The 21,361-nt window shown below is 39.1% G+C and overlaps 1 protein-coding gene across 1 annotated transcript in view; it reads right to left on the bottom strand.

Annotated features, from left to right (window-relative positions):
• Positions 1-8,872, bottom strand: part of LOC120864561 (adhesion G protein-coupled receptor E3-like) — a 46,605-nt gene extending 37,733 nt beyond the window's left edge. Inside the window, exons 1-2 of the mRNA XM_040241618.1 lie at positions 8,842-8,872; positions 2,661-2,813 (exon numbers count right to left, since the gene is read on the bottom strand). Coding sequence (XP_040097552.1) covers positions 2,661-2,813; positions 8,842-8,872 — 184 coding nt within the window. The remainder of the gene's footprint in view (positions 1-2,660; positions 2,814-8,841) is intronic.
• Positions 8,873-21,361: the final 12,489 nt, after the last annotated feature.

The raw sequence follows: 21,361 nt of genomic DNA, 5'->3' as shown, positions 1-21,361 counted from the left end.
TGAACAGGATTACTCAGATTTATTTTCCTTTTTTAAAATCAATTTTTATTGGAGTATATAAAACTTTTTTTCTAGTGTTGGAGCCTATCCATGAGGATGATGACAGGAAGATAGATTCTTTACTGTCTCAGTCACCAGGGAAGCCCTAATACCATATTAATTAAGGGTATCTACAAGCAAGGAAAATAAGAGGAGAATAATCAGTTAGATGAGATGGTTAGATAGCATCACTGACTCAATGGGCATGAATCTGAGTAAATTCTGCTGCTGCTGCTGCTGCTAAGTTGCTTCAGTCGTGTCCAACTCTGTGTGACCCCAGAGATGGCAGCCCACCAGGCTCCCCCATCCCTGGGATTCTCCAGGCAAGAACACTGGAGTGGGTTGTCATTGCCTTCTCCAATCTGGGAGATAGTTAAAGACAGGAAAGCCTGGAGTGCTACAGTCCATGGGGTTGCAAAGAGCTGAACACAACTTAGTGACTGAAAAACAACAATAAATACTTCAAACATTTTTTTTACTTAAAAAATAGTTCAATACATATTACTTAAAAAATAGTTTAATATGGACTTCCCTGGTGGCTGACTGTAATGAATATGCCTGCAATGTGGGAGACCCAGGCTCAATCTCTGGGTCAAGAATATCCCTTGGAGAAGGAAAAGTCAACCCATTCTAGTATTCTTGCCTGGGAAATCCCATGGACAGAGGAGCCTGGAGGGCTATAGTCCATGGCGTTGCAGAGTTGGACATGAATGAGCAACTAATGCTAACATACATATTTATTTATTGTTTAAAAAACAGTAGAAGGAACAGAGAGTGGTGAGTAGATTTTTAAAGTATGAGTTTAGAAAACATGTCTCAGAAGAAGTGGCAAAGTGTAAGAGAATATGAAAACACCATACAAGAAATTCCCAAAGGAAACAGTGGGGTGAGATTTAGAAAACAGAATGGAACTCATTGGGCTTCCCAGGTGGTGCTAGTGGTAAAGAATCTACCTGCCAAGGCGGGAGACCCAAGAGATATGGGTTCGATCCCCGGGTCAGGAAAATGGTAATCCACTTCAGTATTCTTGCCTGGAAAGTTTCATGGACAAGAGGAGTTTGGTGAGCTATAGTCCATGGGGTCAGGGTGTGACTGAGTAACTGAGCATACACAGGACTCATCTGTGTAGAAAACAATGGAAGAACTAAGACGACTTTACGATGAGTCCACGTTTTCTGTGTCTTGAGCACAGTTGGTATTCTTATGTTCAGAGTCTACAAGCAATACATTCTGAAGAGGGTGTAGAGAGAAGGGAACCCTCGTACATTGTTAGTAGGAATGTAAATTGATACAGCCACTATGGAGAACAGTGTGGAGTACTTAAAAAAATACAAATAAAGTTATCATATGATTTCATAATACTACTCCTGAGAAAATTTCTTTCTACCTAAAAAATAAATATACAAACAACTTTTTAAAATGAGTTGATTTCTCCATTTGAAAAAGTCAGGAACAACATTAGAAAAATCACTAGCGTGTTTTAGAATTTAAGTTCTTATAAAACACTTTCTAAAAACTACTTTCTAAACCGAAGCAATAACATGTTAGAACATATAATGAAAACAAATTTCCATGCACAAATCTTTATAACCTTTTCATTAATTTTTTGCCATAAACACAAATGTAAATGCTAATAGTTTTTTGAAACCCCCAAATGCAAAATGGTAGTAATAAAATTTTGTGTGAACTCTATTTTTTATTTTTTAGTGTATTAGGAAACTTGTTCCTTGGAAGGAAAGCTATGACAAGTCTAGACAGCATATTAAAAAGCAGAGACATCATTTTGCTAATGCCAACAAAGGTCTGTATAGTCAAAGCTATGATTTTTCCAGTAGTCGTATATGGATGTGAGAGTTGGATCATGAAGAAGGCTGTGCACCAAAGAATTGGTGCCTTCAAATTGTGATGCTGGAGAAGACTCTTGAGAGTCCCTTGGACAGCAAGGAGATCAAATCAATCGATTTTAAAGGAAATCAGTCCTGAATATTCATTGGAAGGACTGATGCTAAAGCTGAAGCTCCAATACTTTGGCCACCTGAAGTGAACAGCTAACTCATTGAAAAAGACCCTGATGCTGGGAAAGGTTGAAAGCAAAGGAAGAAGAGGGCAGCAGAGGATGAGACAGTTAGATAGCATTACCAACTCAATGCACACAAATTTGAGCAAACTCTGGGAGATAGTGAAGGATAGGGAAGCCTGGAATGCTGCAGTCCATGGGGTTGCAAAGAGTAAGACATGACTTGACAACTGAACAACAACATTTCCAAATGAGAAAAACTCATTAGGCTATACATGTCTGCCAACCCCTTATTAATATGGACTTTAAAATATTCCAAATTGAGGACAAATGCCTTTTATACATCCCTGGTAACATTCCTTCTTACTTAGTACTTAGATCCAAAGACTATGCAGTCTAAACAAAAAGATCCTTGAGCTAAAGAATTTAAGGGCTCTTTAATGCTATTCAACAAAAAATTGTTTTTCATGCCTAGCACGTAGGTCTCCACTATCAAAGCCATTGATTTGATCAGTTATTATCAAAATTTAGGTTCAATCGTTCAATAGGAGGGATGAGTAGGCCTACTTTTTTTCTAGAATGTTCTTACTGAAATAACACTCACCTATGCATGTCACTCCAGGATCATTAAAATGTCTCTTCCCATTACTTGATTCAAATCCAGATTTACAGGTGCAGAAGTAGCTTCCCACAGTATCAGTGCAGGTGGCTTTTGAAGGGCAGGCCTGGGTATCCAGGCATTCATTCACATCTGTGACTAAGGATCCATCAAAGGTCAAATTAGTGAGTTCAGTCCATGTCACTATCCTATCATGCAGGTGTTCAGTCCACTACGGTGTACTCCTTAGGTTCAGCACTTGGTGTACCTTCTCTTACCCACTAGTTAATGAAAGCACTCTTGGTCCTGGTTCCACAGAGCTTATATTTTTATGAGGGGACAAGGGAACAAATTATCCCATATGGAAAGGATTGCAAATAGATGTAAGAAGCCAGTTTGAGGGCAAGAGGAGAAGGTGACAGAGAAGGGGGTGACAGAGAATGAGATGGTTGGATGACATCACCAACTCAATGGACATGCTGCTGCTGCTGCTGCTGCTAAGTCGCTTCAGTTGTGTCTGACTCTGTGCGATCCCATAGACAGCAGCCCACCAGGCTCCCCTGTCCTTGTGATTCTCCAGGCAAGAGTACTGGAGTGGGGTGCTATTGCCTTCTCCATAATGGACGTGAGTTTGAGCAAACTCCAGGAGATGGTGAAGGACAGGAAAGGCTGGTGTGCTGCAGTCCATGGGGCCACAAAGAGTTCGGACACGACTTAGCAACTGAACGACCACAGGAAGAAGCCCGAGGTGGGATAAATTGAGAAAGTAGCATTGAAACATATATTACCATATATAAAATTAGATAGCCAGTGAAAATTTTACTGTATGAAACATGAAGCTCAAACCCAGTGCTCTGTAACACCCTAAAGGGGTGGGATGGAGTGGGAGGGAGGGGACATATGTACAGCCATGAGTATGAGCAAACTCCAGGAATTGGTGATGAACAGGGAAGCCTGGCATGTTGCAGTCCATGGGGTCTCAAAGAATTGGACACTGAGCGACTGAACTGAACTGATAGCTGATTCATATTGATGTATGGCAGAAACCAACACAATACCATAAGGCAATTATCCTCCAATTAAAAATAAATTTGAAAAAAAGAAGCCAGAGGCTAAGAGAGGATCAGGGAGAGAAATTCTGTAGGATGACTAGGGCAAGTGTGGCTGAGATGACTAAGGATGAGAAAATCTAGCAGAAGGTGGTTTTTTTTTTTTCTTTTTTGGCCCTGCCACATGGCACGTGGGATCTTAGTTCCCCAACCGGAGATTGAACCCGGGTCCTTTGTGTTGAAAGTGTGGAGTCTTAACCATTGGACAGCCAGGGAAGTCTCTAGCAGAAGGTTTTCTTGAGCAGTGGGACAGCCATGAGATGGAGACCATCTTGACGTGGAATGGTAGACAGGAGTCAACAGGAAGACAGACTGATCATCCCTGAGTTCAAAATGTAATCTTAGGGGCTTCCCTGGTGGCTCAGTGGTAAAGAATCCACCTGCCAGTTCAGGAGACGTGGGTTCGATTCCTGGTCCAGGAAGATCCCACACGCCTTGGAGCAACTGAGCCCACTTACCACAGCTACAGAGCCTATGTGCTGCAAGTGCTGAAGCCTAAGAGCCCGATAACAAGAGAGGCCACCACAGTGAGAAGCTGCACCACAGCTAGAGAGTAGCCTCTGCTCTCCAAAACTAGAGAAAAGCCTGTGCAGCGTCAAAGACCCAGGAGAGCCAAAAAGAAAATGTTAAAAATATAATCTTAAAAACTTGATGTCTCATGGCAATCTCCCACTAAATATTCATGAAGATAATACTTCCTTACTATTTTTTTTTATTGGCCAGGAGGCGCAGCATGAGGGACCTTAGTTCCCAGAATAGGGATCAAACCCATGCCCCTTGCAGTGAAAACATAAAGTTATAACCATTTGACCACCAGGCAAGCCTCATGATTTTTAATTTGCAGTTTCCCAGGCTAGATTGCATTTTCTTAATTTTTTATTTTCATTTTATCATTTACAAGATGAAAATAATTCTACATATTTGGTCATCCTATGATCCAGTGATTCTTCTCAGAGAAATTTTCCCAAGAAAAATGAGAGCATATGTCCACAGAAAGACTTGCACTTGAAGTCTTTGTTCAAAAGGCTTCACAGCAGCCCTCTTCATCATAGTCAACCATCAGAAAATCAGAAAATCAGGAGTCCATCAATTGGAAAATGGATCAATAAACTGTGGTATATTAACAAAATGGAATGCTATGTCTGATTGACAAGAGATATTCAGGATGTATTAGGTGAAATAAAAACATATTGTAAAAAGCATAAACTGTGACTGCATTTGTAAATAATACATAGATAGTCATATCTGCATTTACAAATCTTGGTCTGTATCTATATCTATTTACCTATTTATGTGTGTAAATGAATATTTATATTTATGTATGTACTATTTAACATACATAGGCTATTTGCACAAAGAACCCACAAAAATTATATGGAAATAATAAAAGATGATCACTGTTTTTACTGTGACTCATGTGTTTAAATATACACATATTTACTTAATTATATATATAATATATATTTTAAAATGTCTATACCTATGTATGTATATATATTTAAATATACACCTATTTGTCTATATTTATATTAATATATACTTTAAAAATAACTATATAAATAAGTAAATATGTACAACATTCTCAGTCACTCAGCCATGTCTAACTCTTTGCAACCCTATGGACTGTAGCCCACTAGGCTACCCTGTCCATGGGATTCTCCAGGCAAGAATACTGGAGTGGGGTGCCATTTCCTACTCCAGAGGGTCTTTCCGACCCAAGGATCAAGCTTGTGTCTCCTGTGTCTCCTGCATTGCAGGCAGATTCTTTACCACTGAGCCATCAGGGAAGCCCATAAATAGGTATATATATATATATACCTATATATATTTTATATTTATGTATATTTTATATATTTATATATAGGTAAATAAGTACATATAGGTGTGTATATATATACATATATACACAGACATGTATATAGGCATAGCTATATAGAAATATATTAGCATAGGTATGTATTTATTTATAGGTACATATAGGTAAAATAGTGTATATATATATACACCATGATAAAAAGAGGGCTTCCCCAGTGTGGTGTGCTTAGTTGCTTAGTAATGTCCAACTCTTTGCGATCCTATGGATTGTGGCTCAGCATTAAAGAATCTGCCTGCAGTGAAGAAGCCACAGGAGACACAGGTTCGATCCCTGGGTCAGGAAGATCCCCTGGAGGAGAGCATGGCAACCCACTCCAGTATTCTTGCCTGGAGAATCCCATGGACAGAGACCTGGCAGCTTATAATCCATAAGGTTTTGCAAAGAGTCAGACACAACTGAAGAGACTTAGCATGCAGGCATAATAAAAAGAATTGTTTTCTCTTTATTATTTCTATATAATTGTTCTTCTGACTTTTGTGGATTCTTTGTGTAAATAGCCTCAGTTACACAGTAAGAATGAGCCAATAAAGCTATTTCTTTTTAAGTGTCATAAATGTAGCATGGTAAGAAAAACTGTGAAGGCTAGAATTACTTGGAGAGTCACATGAGTTTGAGCAAATGCTTACCATTTCCATATTTCTCTTTTTAACTCTGAGTTTGGGGAAAGCAAAAGTTGTTCTGCTTATCCTCAAACTGCTTAGTAAAGAAATATCTATAGGGATTTTCCTGGCAATCCAGTGGTTAAGATTCCACCTTCCAGTGCAGGGGCTATGGATTTGATCCTTGGTCAGGGAACTAGGGTCCCACATGCCTCAGGGTGTGGTCCAAAACAACAACAACAACATCTGTAGAAACACAGGCTACACAAACCATTCCAGATTCATTCTGCCCATCACCCACATACCTTGAAATGATGAGTTAGAAATATTCAGAAAGAAAATTAAGCAGGAAAGTCCTGGGGGAGAAAACAGAAGGGGAGTTAAATTTTTAAAATACTTTCTGGTGGCTTGAATCTGTTGAGGCTGACTTTACTTTCCTCCCCCAAATAGCTCTTGAATACTTTCTCTAAACACATTGAGCACATTCAACACAATTTTGGCCCTCTAGAGACTATTTGGTCATTGAGAGCTAAAAGTCAGTTGATCATGGTCAACAAACATTCACAGATTCATAAAAATATTTTTGAGATGTCAAGGAGAAAAATGGATGAAACAGGGGAAAATTTAGAAAGCTGAATAATACTGACAAATAATTATTTACTTTAATGCCTTTTATAAGTATATGAAAGAAAGCAAAGTGAAAGTGTTAGTTGCTCAGTCTTTGCGAATTCATGGACTATATATAGCCCACCAGGTTCTTCTGTCCACAGGATTTTCCAGGCAAGAATACTGAAGAGGATTGTCATTTCCTTCTCCAGGGGATTGTCATGACCCAGGGATCAAACCTGGGCCGCCTGAATCGAATTGCAGGCAGATTCTTTACCGTCTGAGCCACCATGGAAGCGCCTATATAGTTATATAGGTAGCAAAATGTGGCTTCATCAATTGTTGAATTTAACATTCATTAGCAGTTTATTCTATTTGAAAATAATCCAGAAGTTAGGTTTTCTCACTGGACAAATGTTTCATAAAAGTCAAAAGAGTAGGGGAATTCCCTGGTTGTTCAGTGGTTAGGATTCTGCGCTTTTGCTACTGAGGGGCTGGATTGGATTCCTGGTCTGGGAACTAAGATCCTGTGTTTCCCAGTGTGGCCAAAAAAGAAAGTCACAGGACTTGGACAATTAAATGAGTTTATCGTGGGCAAGTAAATTAAAAAGTATAATTCTAGAAGTCCTCTTGGTATTTTTAGTAAAACAAAACCACACATAGCATGGAATGAGGAGCAGTTTCAGTATGTGTATAAAATACATGTTGGGACTTCCAAAATTAGGAGCAGGAAGCAAATGTGATTTCTCTGAAACAAGAAAGATACTCATCAATTTTTAGTTCCCATCAAGGTACGTTCATACTGAAAGAGCAACATTGCAATTTTATGAGCAGTTTGCATGCTCAGTAAATTTACAAGCAATTTGCATGCTCCGAGTGGTCAGCTCGGAGACTTCGAGGACTCAAGTACGGAAATTCTGGCTCACTAAGCAAATAGACCCGGAAGAATCAAACTCAGTTTCAGGAAGGAAAATGAGCATGGGATAGCTTTCCATGCCAAAAACCTGGCCCTGACACGAAAGAATCCATCCTTACATGAGATTCGTGTTTGGCAAGGGATTCCCGGTTGGCTCCGTAGTAAAGAATCTGCCTGCTAATGCGGGAGTTGCAGGAGATGAGGTGGCAAAGACCTCCTGGAAAAGGAGACGGCAACCCGCTCCAACATTCTTGCCCGGAAAATCCAGTGGACTGCAGCCTGCCAGGTTCCTCTCTTCATGGGGTTGCCAAGAGTAGGACCCGACTGAGCACAGCACAACAACCACCACCCCAGAAGCTCACCGTGATCCTATCCTTGTATGACAGAATATAAGAGATTGCAAGCTTTGAAGAGCCCTGTTGCCTGATAAAATCATGTTGAAGTGACCCATCTTAACTCCTCCAGGTATTTCCATAGGAGACATACGTCAGCCATGGTTTAAAAGAGCAAACCAAGTGGATGCCCCCTGCCCAAGCCACAGTGTTGAAAACAAGACAGAGTATGAGAGTTGAAGTGCCCTTGCTATTTCTACTTAAAGAGAATAAAATATTTTTTAAAAATTTTTTATTATTTATTTTTTAAAACAATTATTTTTAATTGGAGGATAATTGCTCTATAATGTTGTGTTGGCTTCTGCCATACAACAACTTGAGTCAGCCATAAGTATACACATGTCACCTGTCTCTTGAACTTCACCCCCACTGCCTCCCACCCCAGTCTACCCCTCAAAGTTGTCACAGAGCACTGAGTGCACTTTCTGTGTTATACAGCATCTCCCCACTAGCTATCTATTTTACACATGATAATCTGAATGTTTCAATGCTATTTCTCAATTTGTCTCACCTACTTCTCGCCTCCTTACCCCTCACCTTCCCGTGTCCACAATTCCATTCTCTGTGCCTGTGTCTATTCCTGTCCTGCAAATAGAATCGTCAGTACCTTGTTTCTAGATTCCATATATACCCACTAATATACAATATCTGTTTTTCTTAAGAGAGAATAAAATATTTTAACGACTTACCACTCAAAGGCAAAAAGAGACTTCGAGCCATCATGACAAAATGAAAACCGAAATAGGAACTTATATGTCTTTATCTCTGGTGTTTCTCAAGGAGAATTGGGGATTTTGTAACAGCTACTGTGGGACCATCTTCTAGTATGCTAATGAGAAACAAAAAGAGAACAGCAGCTTTTTTTTTTTTAAATACAAAACAGAGACAGTCAACTGAAGGATACAACTTCCTCTGAAATGCATTTGAAAAAATAAGATGAATGTCAGAATATTACTAGAGCTAATCAGTGAATTTATTAAAGTTGCAGGATACAAAATCAATACACAGAAATCACTTGCATTTCTATATACTAACGATGACAAATTGGACAGAGAAATTGAGGAATCAATCCCATTCACTATTGCAACAAAAAGAATTAAATATCTAGGAATAAACTTACTTAAGGAAACAAAAGAACTGTTACACAGAAAGTTATAAGATACTAAGGAGAGAATCAAAGACGACATAAGCAGATGGAGAGATATTCCATGTTCCTGGGTAGGAAGAATCAATATTGTGAAAATGACTATACTACAAAATGCAGTCTACAGACTCAGTGTGATTCCTATCAAATTCCAAATGAAAATTTTCACAGAACTAGAACAAGAAATTGCACATTTCTTATGGAAACACAAAAGACCCCAAATAGCCAAAGCAGTCTTGAGAAAGAAGAATGGAGCTGGAGGAAGCAACCTTCCTGACTTCAGATTATACTACTAAGCTACAGTCATCACCACCATATGGTACTGGCACAGAAACAGAAATATAGACCAATGGAACAAGATAGAAATCCCAGAAATAAACCCATGCACCTATGGGTACTTCATTTTTGACAAAGGAGGGAAGAATATACAATGCAGCAAAGATAGCCACTTCAATAAATAGTGCTGGGAAAACTGGACAGCTGCATGGAAAAAAAAATGAAATTAGAACACTTCCTAACACCATACACAAAGATAAACTCAAAATGGATTAAAGACCTAAATATAAGACCAGAAGCTATAAAACTCTTAGAGGAAAACATAGGCAGAACACTCGATGACATGAATCAAAGCAAGATCCTCTATGACCTGCCTTCTAGAGTAAGGGAAATAGAAACAAAAGTAAACAAATGGGACCTGATTAAACTTAAAACTTTTGCATAGCAAAGGAAACTATAAGCAAGGTGAAAAGACAACCCTCAGAATGGGAGAAAATAATAGCAAATGAAACAACTGACAAAGGATTAATTTCCAAAATATACAAGCAGCTCATACAACTCAATACCAGAAAAACAAACAATCCAATCAAAAAGTGGGAAACAGATCTAAACAGACATTTCTCTGAAGAAGACATACAGATGGCTAACAACACATGAAAAGATGCTCAACATCGCTCATTATTAGAGAAATGCAAATCAAAACTACAGTGAGATATCACCTCACATCAGTCAGAATGGCCATCACCAAAAAGTCTACAAACAATAAATGCTGGTGATGGTGTGGAGAAAAGGGAATGCTCTTGCACTGTTGGTGGGAATGTAGACTGATACAGTCACTATGGAAGATGATATGGAGATTCCTGAAAAACTAGGAATAAAACCACCATATGATCCAGCAATCCCACTCCTAGGCATATACCCTGAGGAAACCAAAATTGAAAAAGACACATGTATCCCATTGTTCATTGCAGCATTATTTACAATAGCTAGAACATGGAAGCAGCCTAGATGTCCATCAACAGATGAATGGATAAAGAAGTTGTGGTACATATGCACAATGGAATATTACTCAGCCCTAAAAAGGAATGCATTTGAGTCAGTTCTAATGAGGTGGGTGAACCTAGAACCTATTATACAGAGTGAAGTGAGTCAGAAAGAGAAAGATAAATATCATATTCTAATGCATATATGAGAGAAGGAAATGGTAGCCCACTCCAGTCTTCTTGCCTAGAGAATTCCATAGACAGAGGAGCCTGGTGGGCTGCTGTCCATGGAGTCACACAGAGTCAGACATGACTGAAGCAACTTAGCATTTATGCATGCATTGGAGAAGGAAATGGCAACCCACTCCAGTATTCTTGCCTGGAGAATCCCAGGGACAGAAGAGCCTGATGGGCTGCTGTCTATGGGGTCACACAGAGTTGGACGTGACTGAAGCAACTTAGCAGCAGCAGCTGCAATGCATATATATGTAATCTAGAAAAATGGTACTGAAGAATTTATTTACAGGGCAGCAATGGAGAAACAGACATAGAGAATAGACTTATGGATATGGGGAGAGGGGAGGAGAGGGTGAGATGTGTGGAAAGAGTAACATGGAAACTTACATTACCATATGCAAAATAGATAGCCAATGGGAATTTGCTGTATGGCTCAGGAAACTCAAACAGGGGCTCTGTATCAACTTAGAGGGGTGGGATGGGGAGGGAGATGCAAGGGAGGTTCAAAAGAAGGGGATATATGTATACCTATGGCTGATTCATGTTGAGGTTTGACAGAAAAAAAAATTCTGTAAAGCAATTATCCTTCAATAAAGAAATAAATTAATTTTAAAAAGTAAGATGAATAAATGAAGTGAGAGAGCAATGCAGACATGGAGATACATTGTAAAAACACAAGTAAAATGTTCACTGAAGATTCCAGGTTCATGTGCAGGACCTGATTTTGCTCCCACCCCTCAGAAATGGCAACTGGCTTGCGGCATTTTTGTATCTTATTGTTCATAATTTGCCCCCATCTGTGCATGTGTGAAGTTATTCGTCCCATTTTGCATTTTGTTGTTCAGGGAGATGTTTGTCCAGGTGGAACCACTGCAACAAATGGTCCCAAGTCCCAGCCTCTCTCAGGTACATGGGCATTCACTGTAAAATTCTTGCAGCTTGGCAAGTTTTCATAATAAAATGATGTTTAAAAATCTAAAAGTACATTTCTTATAGAAATCTTAGAAACGTGGATTTGAAATAGAAGAAAATAAAAGTTACATCTAAGCTCTATGCCCAGAGCTCCTACTAATGTTAGAAAATTTTTATTATGCTCTGCATGTTTTTTCTGTATCTTGGGATTATTGACATTGGAGTTGGATTATTCTTTGCTGTGGGAGCCTGTTGTAAGCCCCACCCACTAGAGGCTAGCAGTATCACCCCCCAAATATGACAATGAAAACACTGTCGTACCTCCCACTCCCCCATCCTCACGTTGCCTCTCCTCCCCACTGGTAACCACTAACTTGTTCTCTACATATGTGAGTCTGCTTCTTTTTTATTATATACATTCACCAGTTTCTTGTGTTTTTCAAATCCCACCTCTAAGTGATATCACAGTTTTTATCTTTCTCTGCCTGACTTACTTCACTTAGCATAATGCCCTCCAGGTTCATACATGTTGCTGCAAATGGCAAATTTTCATTCCTTTTTATGGCTTAGAAGTATTCCAGTGTGTGTATATACCACATCTTTTTTCCATTCATCTGTTGATGACACTCAAGTTGCTTCCATATGTTAGCAATTGTCAATAATGCTGCTATGAACTTTACGATGCATGTATCTTTTCAAATTAGTGTTTTTGATAATCCACAATAAGTGGTTTCTTGAAGGATATGTGATTTCAGATGATGCTGGAGAGATTAAATAAGTCTTGACACATAAAGGAGAATGATGAGTTCCAGAGTAAGTGGGCATCAGGGCCAATATTCAGAATTTAGTTCATGGACCAACAACCCAGCCAGGTTGGAAGTGCAAAGTCCGAACAGGGCCAAGAGTACCATGGTGTTAGTTTCCATTCTGATTTGCTATTTCTGACCAAAATAAACTTGCAAATTTAGGGGGAGCAGGGGAAGGGACCAGAAGAAGGAAGTCTCTTTTCTTCTGCTTTTTAAAGAAATATCTTGGCTATAGATGTCTTCACATTAGCTATTACTTATAAGCTGCTTTTTGATCAAGTCCTACAAAGATGAAGTTATCAAATCACTGAGCTGATCTCTTCCAGATGGAGGCCCAAGTTCGTGAGATGCTGAATGTCCCATTATGGCCTTTCTCTCTGCGTTCACCTCTCAGCCCCAACATATGCCCAACAACAACTTGATCACGCTATATTCTCCACCTGAATCTTACTTCCTTCCATCAGAGACCAGATCAATACCTTTCATTCATAGAAGGCTATTTCTATTTTCTTTTCTTTTAATTAAGTAATTTTTTACATACAAAAAAGCTGTGCATAATGAATATATACAACTCGATGAGTTTGTAGATTAGTACACACTCAGAAGACCATTACTGATGCCAAAATATTGGTTCTCTGTACACAATGCTGATATGAGATATGGAGACAGAGTTTCAAAGGAGAAAGAAAGAGCAGATTTATTCTTTGTCAGGCAAAGAGGGAGTACAGCAAGCTAGTGTCTCAGGAAGTATTCTCCTTTCTTCAGAGGGAGGAAGACAAGACATGGAAATCTTTTCAGTCCCTCAGAATATTCTCCAATGTCCCCTTCTGGTCAGTACCATCCTCCCAACCCTGGAATTAACCCATCTCCACCACCACAGATTATTTTTGTCTGTTCTTGAACTTTATATAAGTAGACTCATACCATCTGTTGTCTCTTCAATTGCTCTTCTTTTGTTAATTATTGTCTATTAGATTCATCCATGTTGGGACATGTAGCTGTGCTTTGTCCTTTTTCATTGGTATATGGGATTCCATTCCATGAATAGGTCCCAATCTATTTATCCATACATATCTATTGATGTATATGGGTACTCATTTCTTTTGGGAATATGCCTAGGAGTGAAATTACACACACACACACACAGCAAAAAGTATATACAGATAACTATAGATAGGGATAAAGATCACAGAGATACAGTAGATATGGCCAAATAATTTTCCAAAGTTTTTATACCAGCATTTAGTGTTTTCCCCACATTTTTAAAATAACATGCACTGAGAAATGGGGTGCTTTAATTATGTGCTGTCTGGTTGCTATACTTGCTTCCTAGATACCGATGGGTATTTTTTCTCAGACTAGATTATTTAGCTCTGTAAGGGTGGTATCCTGATGCATGTTGCTGCAAAAACCCACTTCCCCTATTTTCTTCCTGTGGTAACGAGCAGAACTCAGGGTGCAAACAAATGATGAATGTGTGTTGGTTGCTAATATATTATGCAGTATGACATTCCAGTTTCACAGACATCATCTTTATAGACCAGTTGAACTTAAAAATATAAGATGAACTATAAGTATTTTTATTACATATTTAGGCAAATATAGATAAAAATGGAAATGCACAAAGCAATGCTAGATATTGTTCACTGATATAGGTGTTTTATGTATGAGTATATGTTGAGATGCATATGTGTTTGGATGCATATAATACACATATGTGTGAAAACCAGAAAGGAAGGGTATATGCTAATTAAATACTATTTGCCACCTTGGGGGAATGGAAAGAAAAACAGAACCTAGGGTTGGAGAGTCAGAGGGAGCCATTGGATCTGTCAAAAGTCATTTTCTTTGTTTAAAAAGACCCAAAATGAATATCATAAAATGTTGCTAATTAAGACCCAAATTGAATATAATAAAATGCTGCTGTTGTTGCTGCTTAGTTGCTAAGTAGTGTTTGACTCTTTTGCAACCCCATTAACTGTAGCCCACCAGGCTCCTCTGTCCATAGGATTCTCCAGGCAAGAATACTGGAGTGGGTTGCCATTTCCTCCTCCAGGGGATCTTCTCAACCCAGGGATTGAACTTGGGTCTCCTGCATTGGCAGGTGGATTCCTTACCACTAAGCCACCAGGGAAGCACAATAAAATGTTACCAATTGTCCTTTTTAGGTGATGGGTATATAAATGTTTGATATAATACATAATAATTCTTTGGTTTTAATTTTTTCTTTAAAAAAAACAGATTTTTTTTTTCAAGAAAAAGGTCAGGATTTGGTTGTGGTTTAGCAGGAGACTAAAGACTGAGATTTCATGAATCCGAATTAAGTGGTTCTTTCTTTTCTCCTTTGGCTCTCTGTTCCTTCCTTTCTCAAATATTTATTGAGCTCCAACTAATCTGTTAATTTGCCTTGGGAATACGAATGTTATCCTTGTTTCTAAGACATTCACAGGAGAGAAAAGTGAAGGAGATGCTCGGTGTCTATGGAATGTTACTTGTGGGGGTACATGGGTGCTGGGTACATCAATCCTATCATATTTCTGTAAATCTGAAATGGTTCTTTTTTATTGAAGTATAGTTGATGTACAATGTTGTGTTAGTTTCTGGTGTATATATCTATCCTTTTTCAGATTCTTTTCCATTATAGGTTGTTACCAGATACTGAATATAGTTCCCTGTGCTGTACAATAGGTTCTTGATGTTCATTTTATATATAATAGAATGTACCTATTAATCCCAAACACTTAATTTATTCCTCCGCCATCCCTTTTCCCATTTGGCAACCATAAGTTTGTTTTCAGTGTCTGTGAATCTGTTTCTGTTTTGTAAATTGCCGGGAGCCAGCACACGAGATCCCACCCATGACAAGGTCATGAGGAGAGACCTGACAGGCAAGGTGGGTCAGGATTCGCAGGACTCCCTGGACCTGCTCGAGCATCTACCGCGATACCAAAATCTGTCTGTCTACTGTTAACTATATTATGCATTTCACCAACTCTTCTGGCATTAACAGGGGGCTATCCCCAACCACCTTTCTCTGGAGAAAATCAACTTAGAGCTCTAGGTGATAAGTCTCCTGGGCGTGAAAGAAATATTTTAATTCAAACCCCTCTATTAGCATTCTACTTGCGTGGCAGGTTTATCCATACTCTTACAACTAATGCACATGATTGTTCACAAATTCTCAACCATGAAAGGCAGGGGAACTTAAACATTCTAAAGTCCTAATAGGCATAGAGCCCTTCGAGGAGTAAAAATTATTAGAATAGTGCTGGTGAAGGATTTCATTGTTGAGCCAACACTTGCTGCCAAGTTTCCATATCCCTTACCCATTGTGTGCCTGGGAGTATATTAGTTAATATAGTTGGTATGTATGGAAAATAAGTAGTAGCCTTGGTGTTAGCAACATTAGACCTTTTAGTTAATAAATGCTTCCTTTGTTATAACCCACTGCACCTTTGCCCCATAGGAATGTAACTTTATTTAGTACTTTCTGAGAATGGCGCCGGACTTTAGAATAAACACTTTTAGAGAAAATAAGTTTTCTGGTTGACTAACCTTTATCAGAAAAGGGGGTCATAAAATGTTAACAGAAGATGATGTAAATCACATAAGACCTTTGTATATGGAAAGGTATGCAGAAAGAAAGCCTGGTTTCGATAAGGGTCAGAACTGCTGACCCTGCATGACTGCATCTTCCATTCCTCTCTATGTACAACCCAAGGTATAAAAGCTCCTTTTAAAAATAAAGTTACAGACCTGCTCCACCTAAGCTTGGTCTCCCCGTATCTCTCTCTCTCTTGCCAATGACGTCCATCCTGAGGGAAGCCCTGGATCCTGCTGGGGCTGGACCCCGGCAATAAATAAATTCACTAGTATCCTTTTTTTCTAGATTCCACATAAGAGGCAATGTCATATGATATTTATCTTTGTCAGATTTACTTCACTTAATATGAGAATCAATAGGTCCACCCATGTTGCTACAAATGGCACTATTTCATTCTTTGTTATGGCTAACTAACAGTCCACTGTATACATGTATTACATCTTTGATATTCATTCACCTGTGGATGGATGTTTAGGTTTCTTCCATATTATGACTGTTGTAAATAGTGCTGCTATGAACATTACGGTGCATGAATCCTTTCAAATTAGTTTTCTCTGGATATATACCCAAAAGTAGGATTGTTGGATCATATGGTAGGTCTGTTTTTAATTTTTTAAAAGAACGTCCATATTGTTCTCCATAGTGACTACACCAATGGGTAGTCTTATGAACAGTGTAAGAAGGTTCCTTTTTCTCTACACCCTCTCCAGCATTTGTTATTTGTAGACTTTTTGATGATGGCCATTCTGAGCATCATTAGAATGATGAGGTAATACCTCATTGTAGTTTTGCTTTGCATTTCTCTAATAATTAGCCACGAGGAGCACCTTCTGAAATAGTTCTTTTAAAATTATGTTAATTATGTGAAGTGAAGGATGTGTTAACTAATCTGATGGTAAACATTTTGCAGTTATATATGTGTCAAAGTACCACACGATTTACTTACACAACATGTGAGTAAACTTAAACTTATACAATATCATATGTCAACTGCATCGCAATGAAGCTGGGAAAAGTCATTCATGGTCTCTACTCCCTTTCTCTTCTAATTCTGGCTTCTGGCTGATGTCACATCACTGCCACTGCTTTGGATGTTTCAGAAACATCTTTTTGTTCTTTTGTCAGTCTGCGTTATTGGGGACCCTGTTTGGGATGGTATCTGCCAGTTCATTCTGAAAGAGATTCCTTCTGCTTCTGTACCTGCCAAATTATATAGATTGCTCTTCACATGCTTCACCCCCCAGGGCGGGAGGGAGTGGACAAGTCCTGAGAATGTCTCATGTTCTAACTTCCTCCATGACTTCCTCTCACTCTGTAGAGTGTCTTTGTCTGACCTTGGTGTGAGGAGAGAGGAGAGGTCGAAAGAACTGCTTATATGTGATATCGTATTATGTCAGGTCACCTGAATAACTTCTGAAATTAAAAAAAAATCTTCAATTTGGGAACTACCATCTGATCCAGCAATTTCACTCTTGGGTATATATCCAAAAAATTTTAAATGCTAATTTGGAAAGATACATGTACCCCAATGTCCGTAGCAGCACCATTTAACAATAGCAAGACATAAAAGCAGTGAAAGTGTCCATCAGCAGACAAATGGATAAAGAAGATGTAGCATACAATCATACACCACCCCACCCCCAATTCTGTGAGGCTTTGATAACAGAACACAAATTTAGATTGTAAACTGAGCTAAGAACATGAGGGCTGGTCAGGACTACATTTTTTTTGTCATGAGAGAAAATCTGAAAGTCATCCAGCTCCCATGATAAGTATTTATTTATTTTTTAAAACCTGCATTGTTTTGAATAATGGGGAAAGTTCATTTCAAAACTTTAATGATATACCATATATACACATTCATCTGATATATGTATGTGTGTATGTGTCTTGATGAAGGTGAAAGAGGAGAGTAAAAAATCTGACTTAAATCTCAACATTCAAAAAACTAAGATCATGGCATCTGGTCCCATCACTTCATGGCAAATAAATGGGCAAACAATCGAAACAGTGACAGGCTTTATTTTCTTGAGCTCCAAAATCACTGCAGATGGTGAATGTGGCTGTGAAATTAAAAGATGCATGCTTCTTGGAAGAAAAGCTATGACAAACCTTAGACAGCATATTAAAAAGCAGAGACATCTCTTTGCCAACAAAGGTCCGTATAGGCAAAGCTGAGAGATGGACCATAAAGAAAACTGAGCACTTAAGAACTAGTGCTTTTGAACTGTGGTGCTGGAGGAGACTCTTGAGAGTCTCTTGGACTGCAAGAAGATCAAACAAGTCAATCCTAAAGGAAATCAATCCTGAATATTCATTGGAAGGACTGATGCTGAAGCTGATGCTTCAACCCTTTGGTCACCTGATGCAAGGAGCCAACTCATTGGAAAAGACCCTGATGCTGAGAAAGATTGAAAGCAGGAGGAAAAGGGGATGACAGAGGATGAGATGGTTGGATGGCATCACTGATTCCATGGACACGAGTTTGGGTAAGCTCTGGGAGATAGTGAAGTACAGGGAAACCTGGTGTGCTGCAATCCAAGGGGTCCCAAAGAGTCTAACAAGACAACACGACTTAGTTACTGAACGACAACAAAAGTTAAGCCATGCTAGCCTGGGTTATCCTTGAGCATGGTAGCTTAGTGATTTTGTAACTGTATGTACAAGTTTAAGGCAACATTTTCTGTACAAAGTGTTCCTTTTTCCTCCATCTGATACATCACAGCAAATAATTCGGGGTGATAGAACAAATCACATTGTGAATGAAAAATATTGCCTGCCACATCAGTAAACAAAGGATATTGCAGTCATCCAAATGGTGAGCCCTGATGGAACTGAGGGTAAAACAAACAAACAAAAAAACAAGGATGCCAGCCATCAAGCCCTCAGCCACTGCAGACAACCACTATGAGTAGACTCAGGATGAGAAAGCACAGGTAAGCCGAGGTGCCTGTCAAAGGAATGATTTCAGTGAGTCCAGACTCTTGCACCTTCCCATACATAGAAAAGTGCTAAATTTCTTAACTTGAGATATCTGGTTTTCTTTAATTAACAGTAACCTTTTGATGTTCCAAGGCTTCTCTGATAGCTCAGTTGGTTAAAAATCCCCCTGCAATGTAGGAGACCCCAGTTCGATTCCTGGGTCAGGAAAATCCACTGGAGAAGGGATAGGCTATTCACTCCAGTATTCTTGGGTTTCCCTTGTGGCTCAGCTGGTAAAGAATCTGCCCGCAGTGTGGGAGACCTGGGTTTAATCCCTGGGTTGGGAAGATCCCCTGGAGAAGAGAAAAGCTACCCACTCCAATATTCTGGCCTGGAGAATTCCATGGACTATATTGGACACGACTGAGTGACTTTCACTTTAAGTCACTTTTGATGTTCCAACTACCTGGTTTTTATTGCAAAAACTCCTATGTTTCTTGGGTCCTGCCCTTGCCTCTTTGGAGCAGTCTCTCAAAGTTATTTGAGATTTTCCACCAAACAAAACTTAACTCTTAACTTTCACTTTTTAAAAAAATTGTATTTATTTTTGGTTGCACTGGGTCTTCATTCTTCATGAGTTTTCTCTAGTTGAAGCAAGCAGGGGCTACTCTCTAGTTGCCGTGCACAGGCTTCTCAAAGCAGTGGTTTCTTTTGCTGCAGAGCACAGGCTCTAGGCACCCATGCTCAGTAGTTGTGGTGCACAAGCTTAGTTGTCCTATGGCATGTGAAATCTTCCTGGATCAGGGATCAAACCCATGTCCCCTGCACTGGCAGGCAGATTCTTAACCACTGGGCCACCAGGGAAGCCCGACTCTCAACTTTTAGGCTGGACATTTTGTTTAATTCAACATCATTGACCTGAATTTATATATCCTATGTCCCTGTATTTATAAATTACACTTATCACAATATCCCCTGGATAGATTCCTATCAAGGAAGTTTTTAAATGAAAGGATCATGAAATGATTAAATTTGGAGAGTTAGTGCCAAATTGTCCTCCTGAAAAATATTTTGTTTTATGCAAGTTCCATCTATGTAAATTTAAAATTGCACAATATAAAAAAATCACTTTATGTGTACACATTTTGAAACCATGTGAATTTCCCTAAATTTTAACTTTTCACGGAAGAGAAAGCCTCTCAGTTGTGTCCGACTCTTTGTGACCCCATGGACTGTAGCCCACCAGGCTCCTCTATCCATGGGATTCTCCAGGCAAAAATATTGGAGTGGCTTGCCATTTCCCACTCCAGGGGATCTTCCTGACCCAGGGATCTAACCCGCATCTCTTATGTCTTCTGCTTTGCAGGCAGATTCTTTATCCACTGAGCCATAGGAGAAGCCAGCTTTTCAAGAGAAATCACATAATTTCAAAGCTGGGAGAGGAAGTGATTTGTACACTCTGGTTGTATTGCTACCACATGGAGGAGATATTCGAGCCCCCTAAACAGAAAAGGGACATGCTCCTTTGTCTGTGACCTTAAAAACGCACACAAAATATCTTCAAATGAATTATGGTGACTCTTGGCTGCTATTTTAACATTTACTGTTATTACAATCTTTGTTTATTTTTAAAATTATTTTAAAATTGTATTTATGTAAAAGTATTTTATTTTACTGTATTGTATTTTATTTCTCAGTAAAGCTTTAATTTTTTTAACTTTTTATTTGGTATAGGAGTTTAACTGATTAACAACTTTGCAATAGTTTCAGGCGAACAGCAAAGGGACTCAGCCATACATGTACATGTATCCACTCTCTCCCAAACTTCCCTCCCATCCATGCTGACACATAACACTGAGCAGAGTTCTGTGTGCTATACAGTAGGTCCTTATTGGTCATCCATTTAAAATATAGCAGTATGTGTGGGCAACCATGGTCTTCTCCGCTGGCTCAGCAGTAAAGAATCTGCCTGCAATGCAGGAACCACAGGAGACATAGGTTCAATCCCTGGGTGGGGAAGATCCCTTAGAGGAGGGCATGACAAACCACTCTGGTATTCTTGCCTGGAGAATTCCTATGGACAGAGGAGCTTGGTGGACTACAATTCATAGGGTAGCAAAGAGTCGGACATGACTGAGAAGACTTAGCATGCATGGGCAACCATAAGTTCAAGCTGGTTTTAGAAAAGGCAGAGGAACCAGAAATCAAATTGCCAACATCTGCTGGATCATCAAAAAAGCAAGAGAGTTCCAGAAAAACATCTGTTTCTGCTTTATTGACTATGCCAAAGCCTTTGACTGTGTGGATCACAATAAACTGTGGAAA

This window comes from Oryx dammah, unplaced genomic scaffold (genome assembly GCF_014754425.2).
Source record: "Oryx dammah isolate SB20612 unplaced genomic scaffold, SCBI_Odam_1.1 HiC_scaffold_5, whole genome shotgun sequence".
NCBI lineage: Eukaryota > Metazoa > Chordata > Mammalia > Artiodactyla > Bovidae > Oryx > Oryx dammah.
This window is presented reverse-complemented; position numbering and strand designations above follow the sequence as displayed.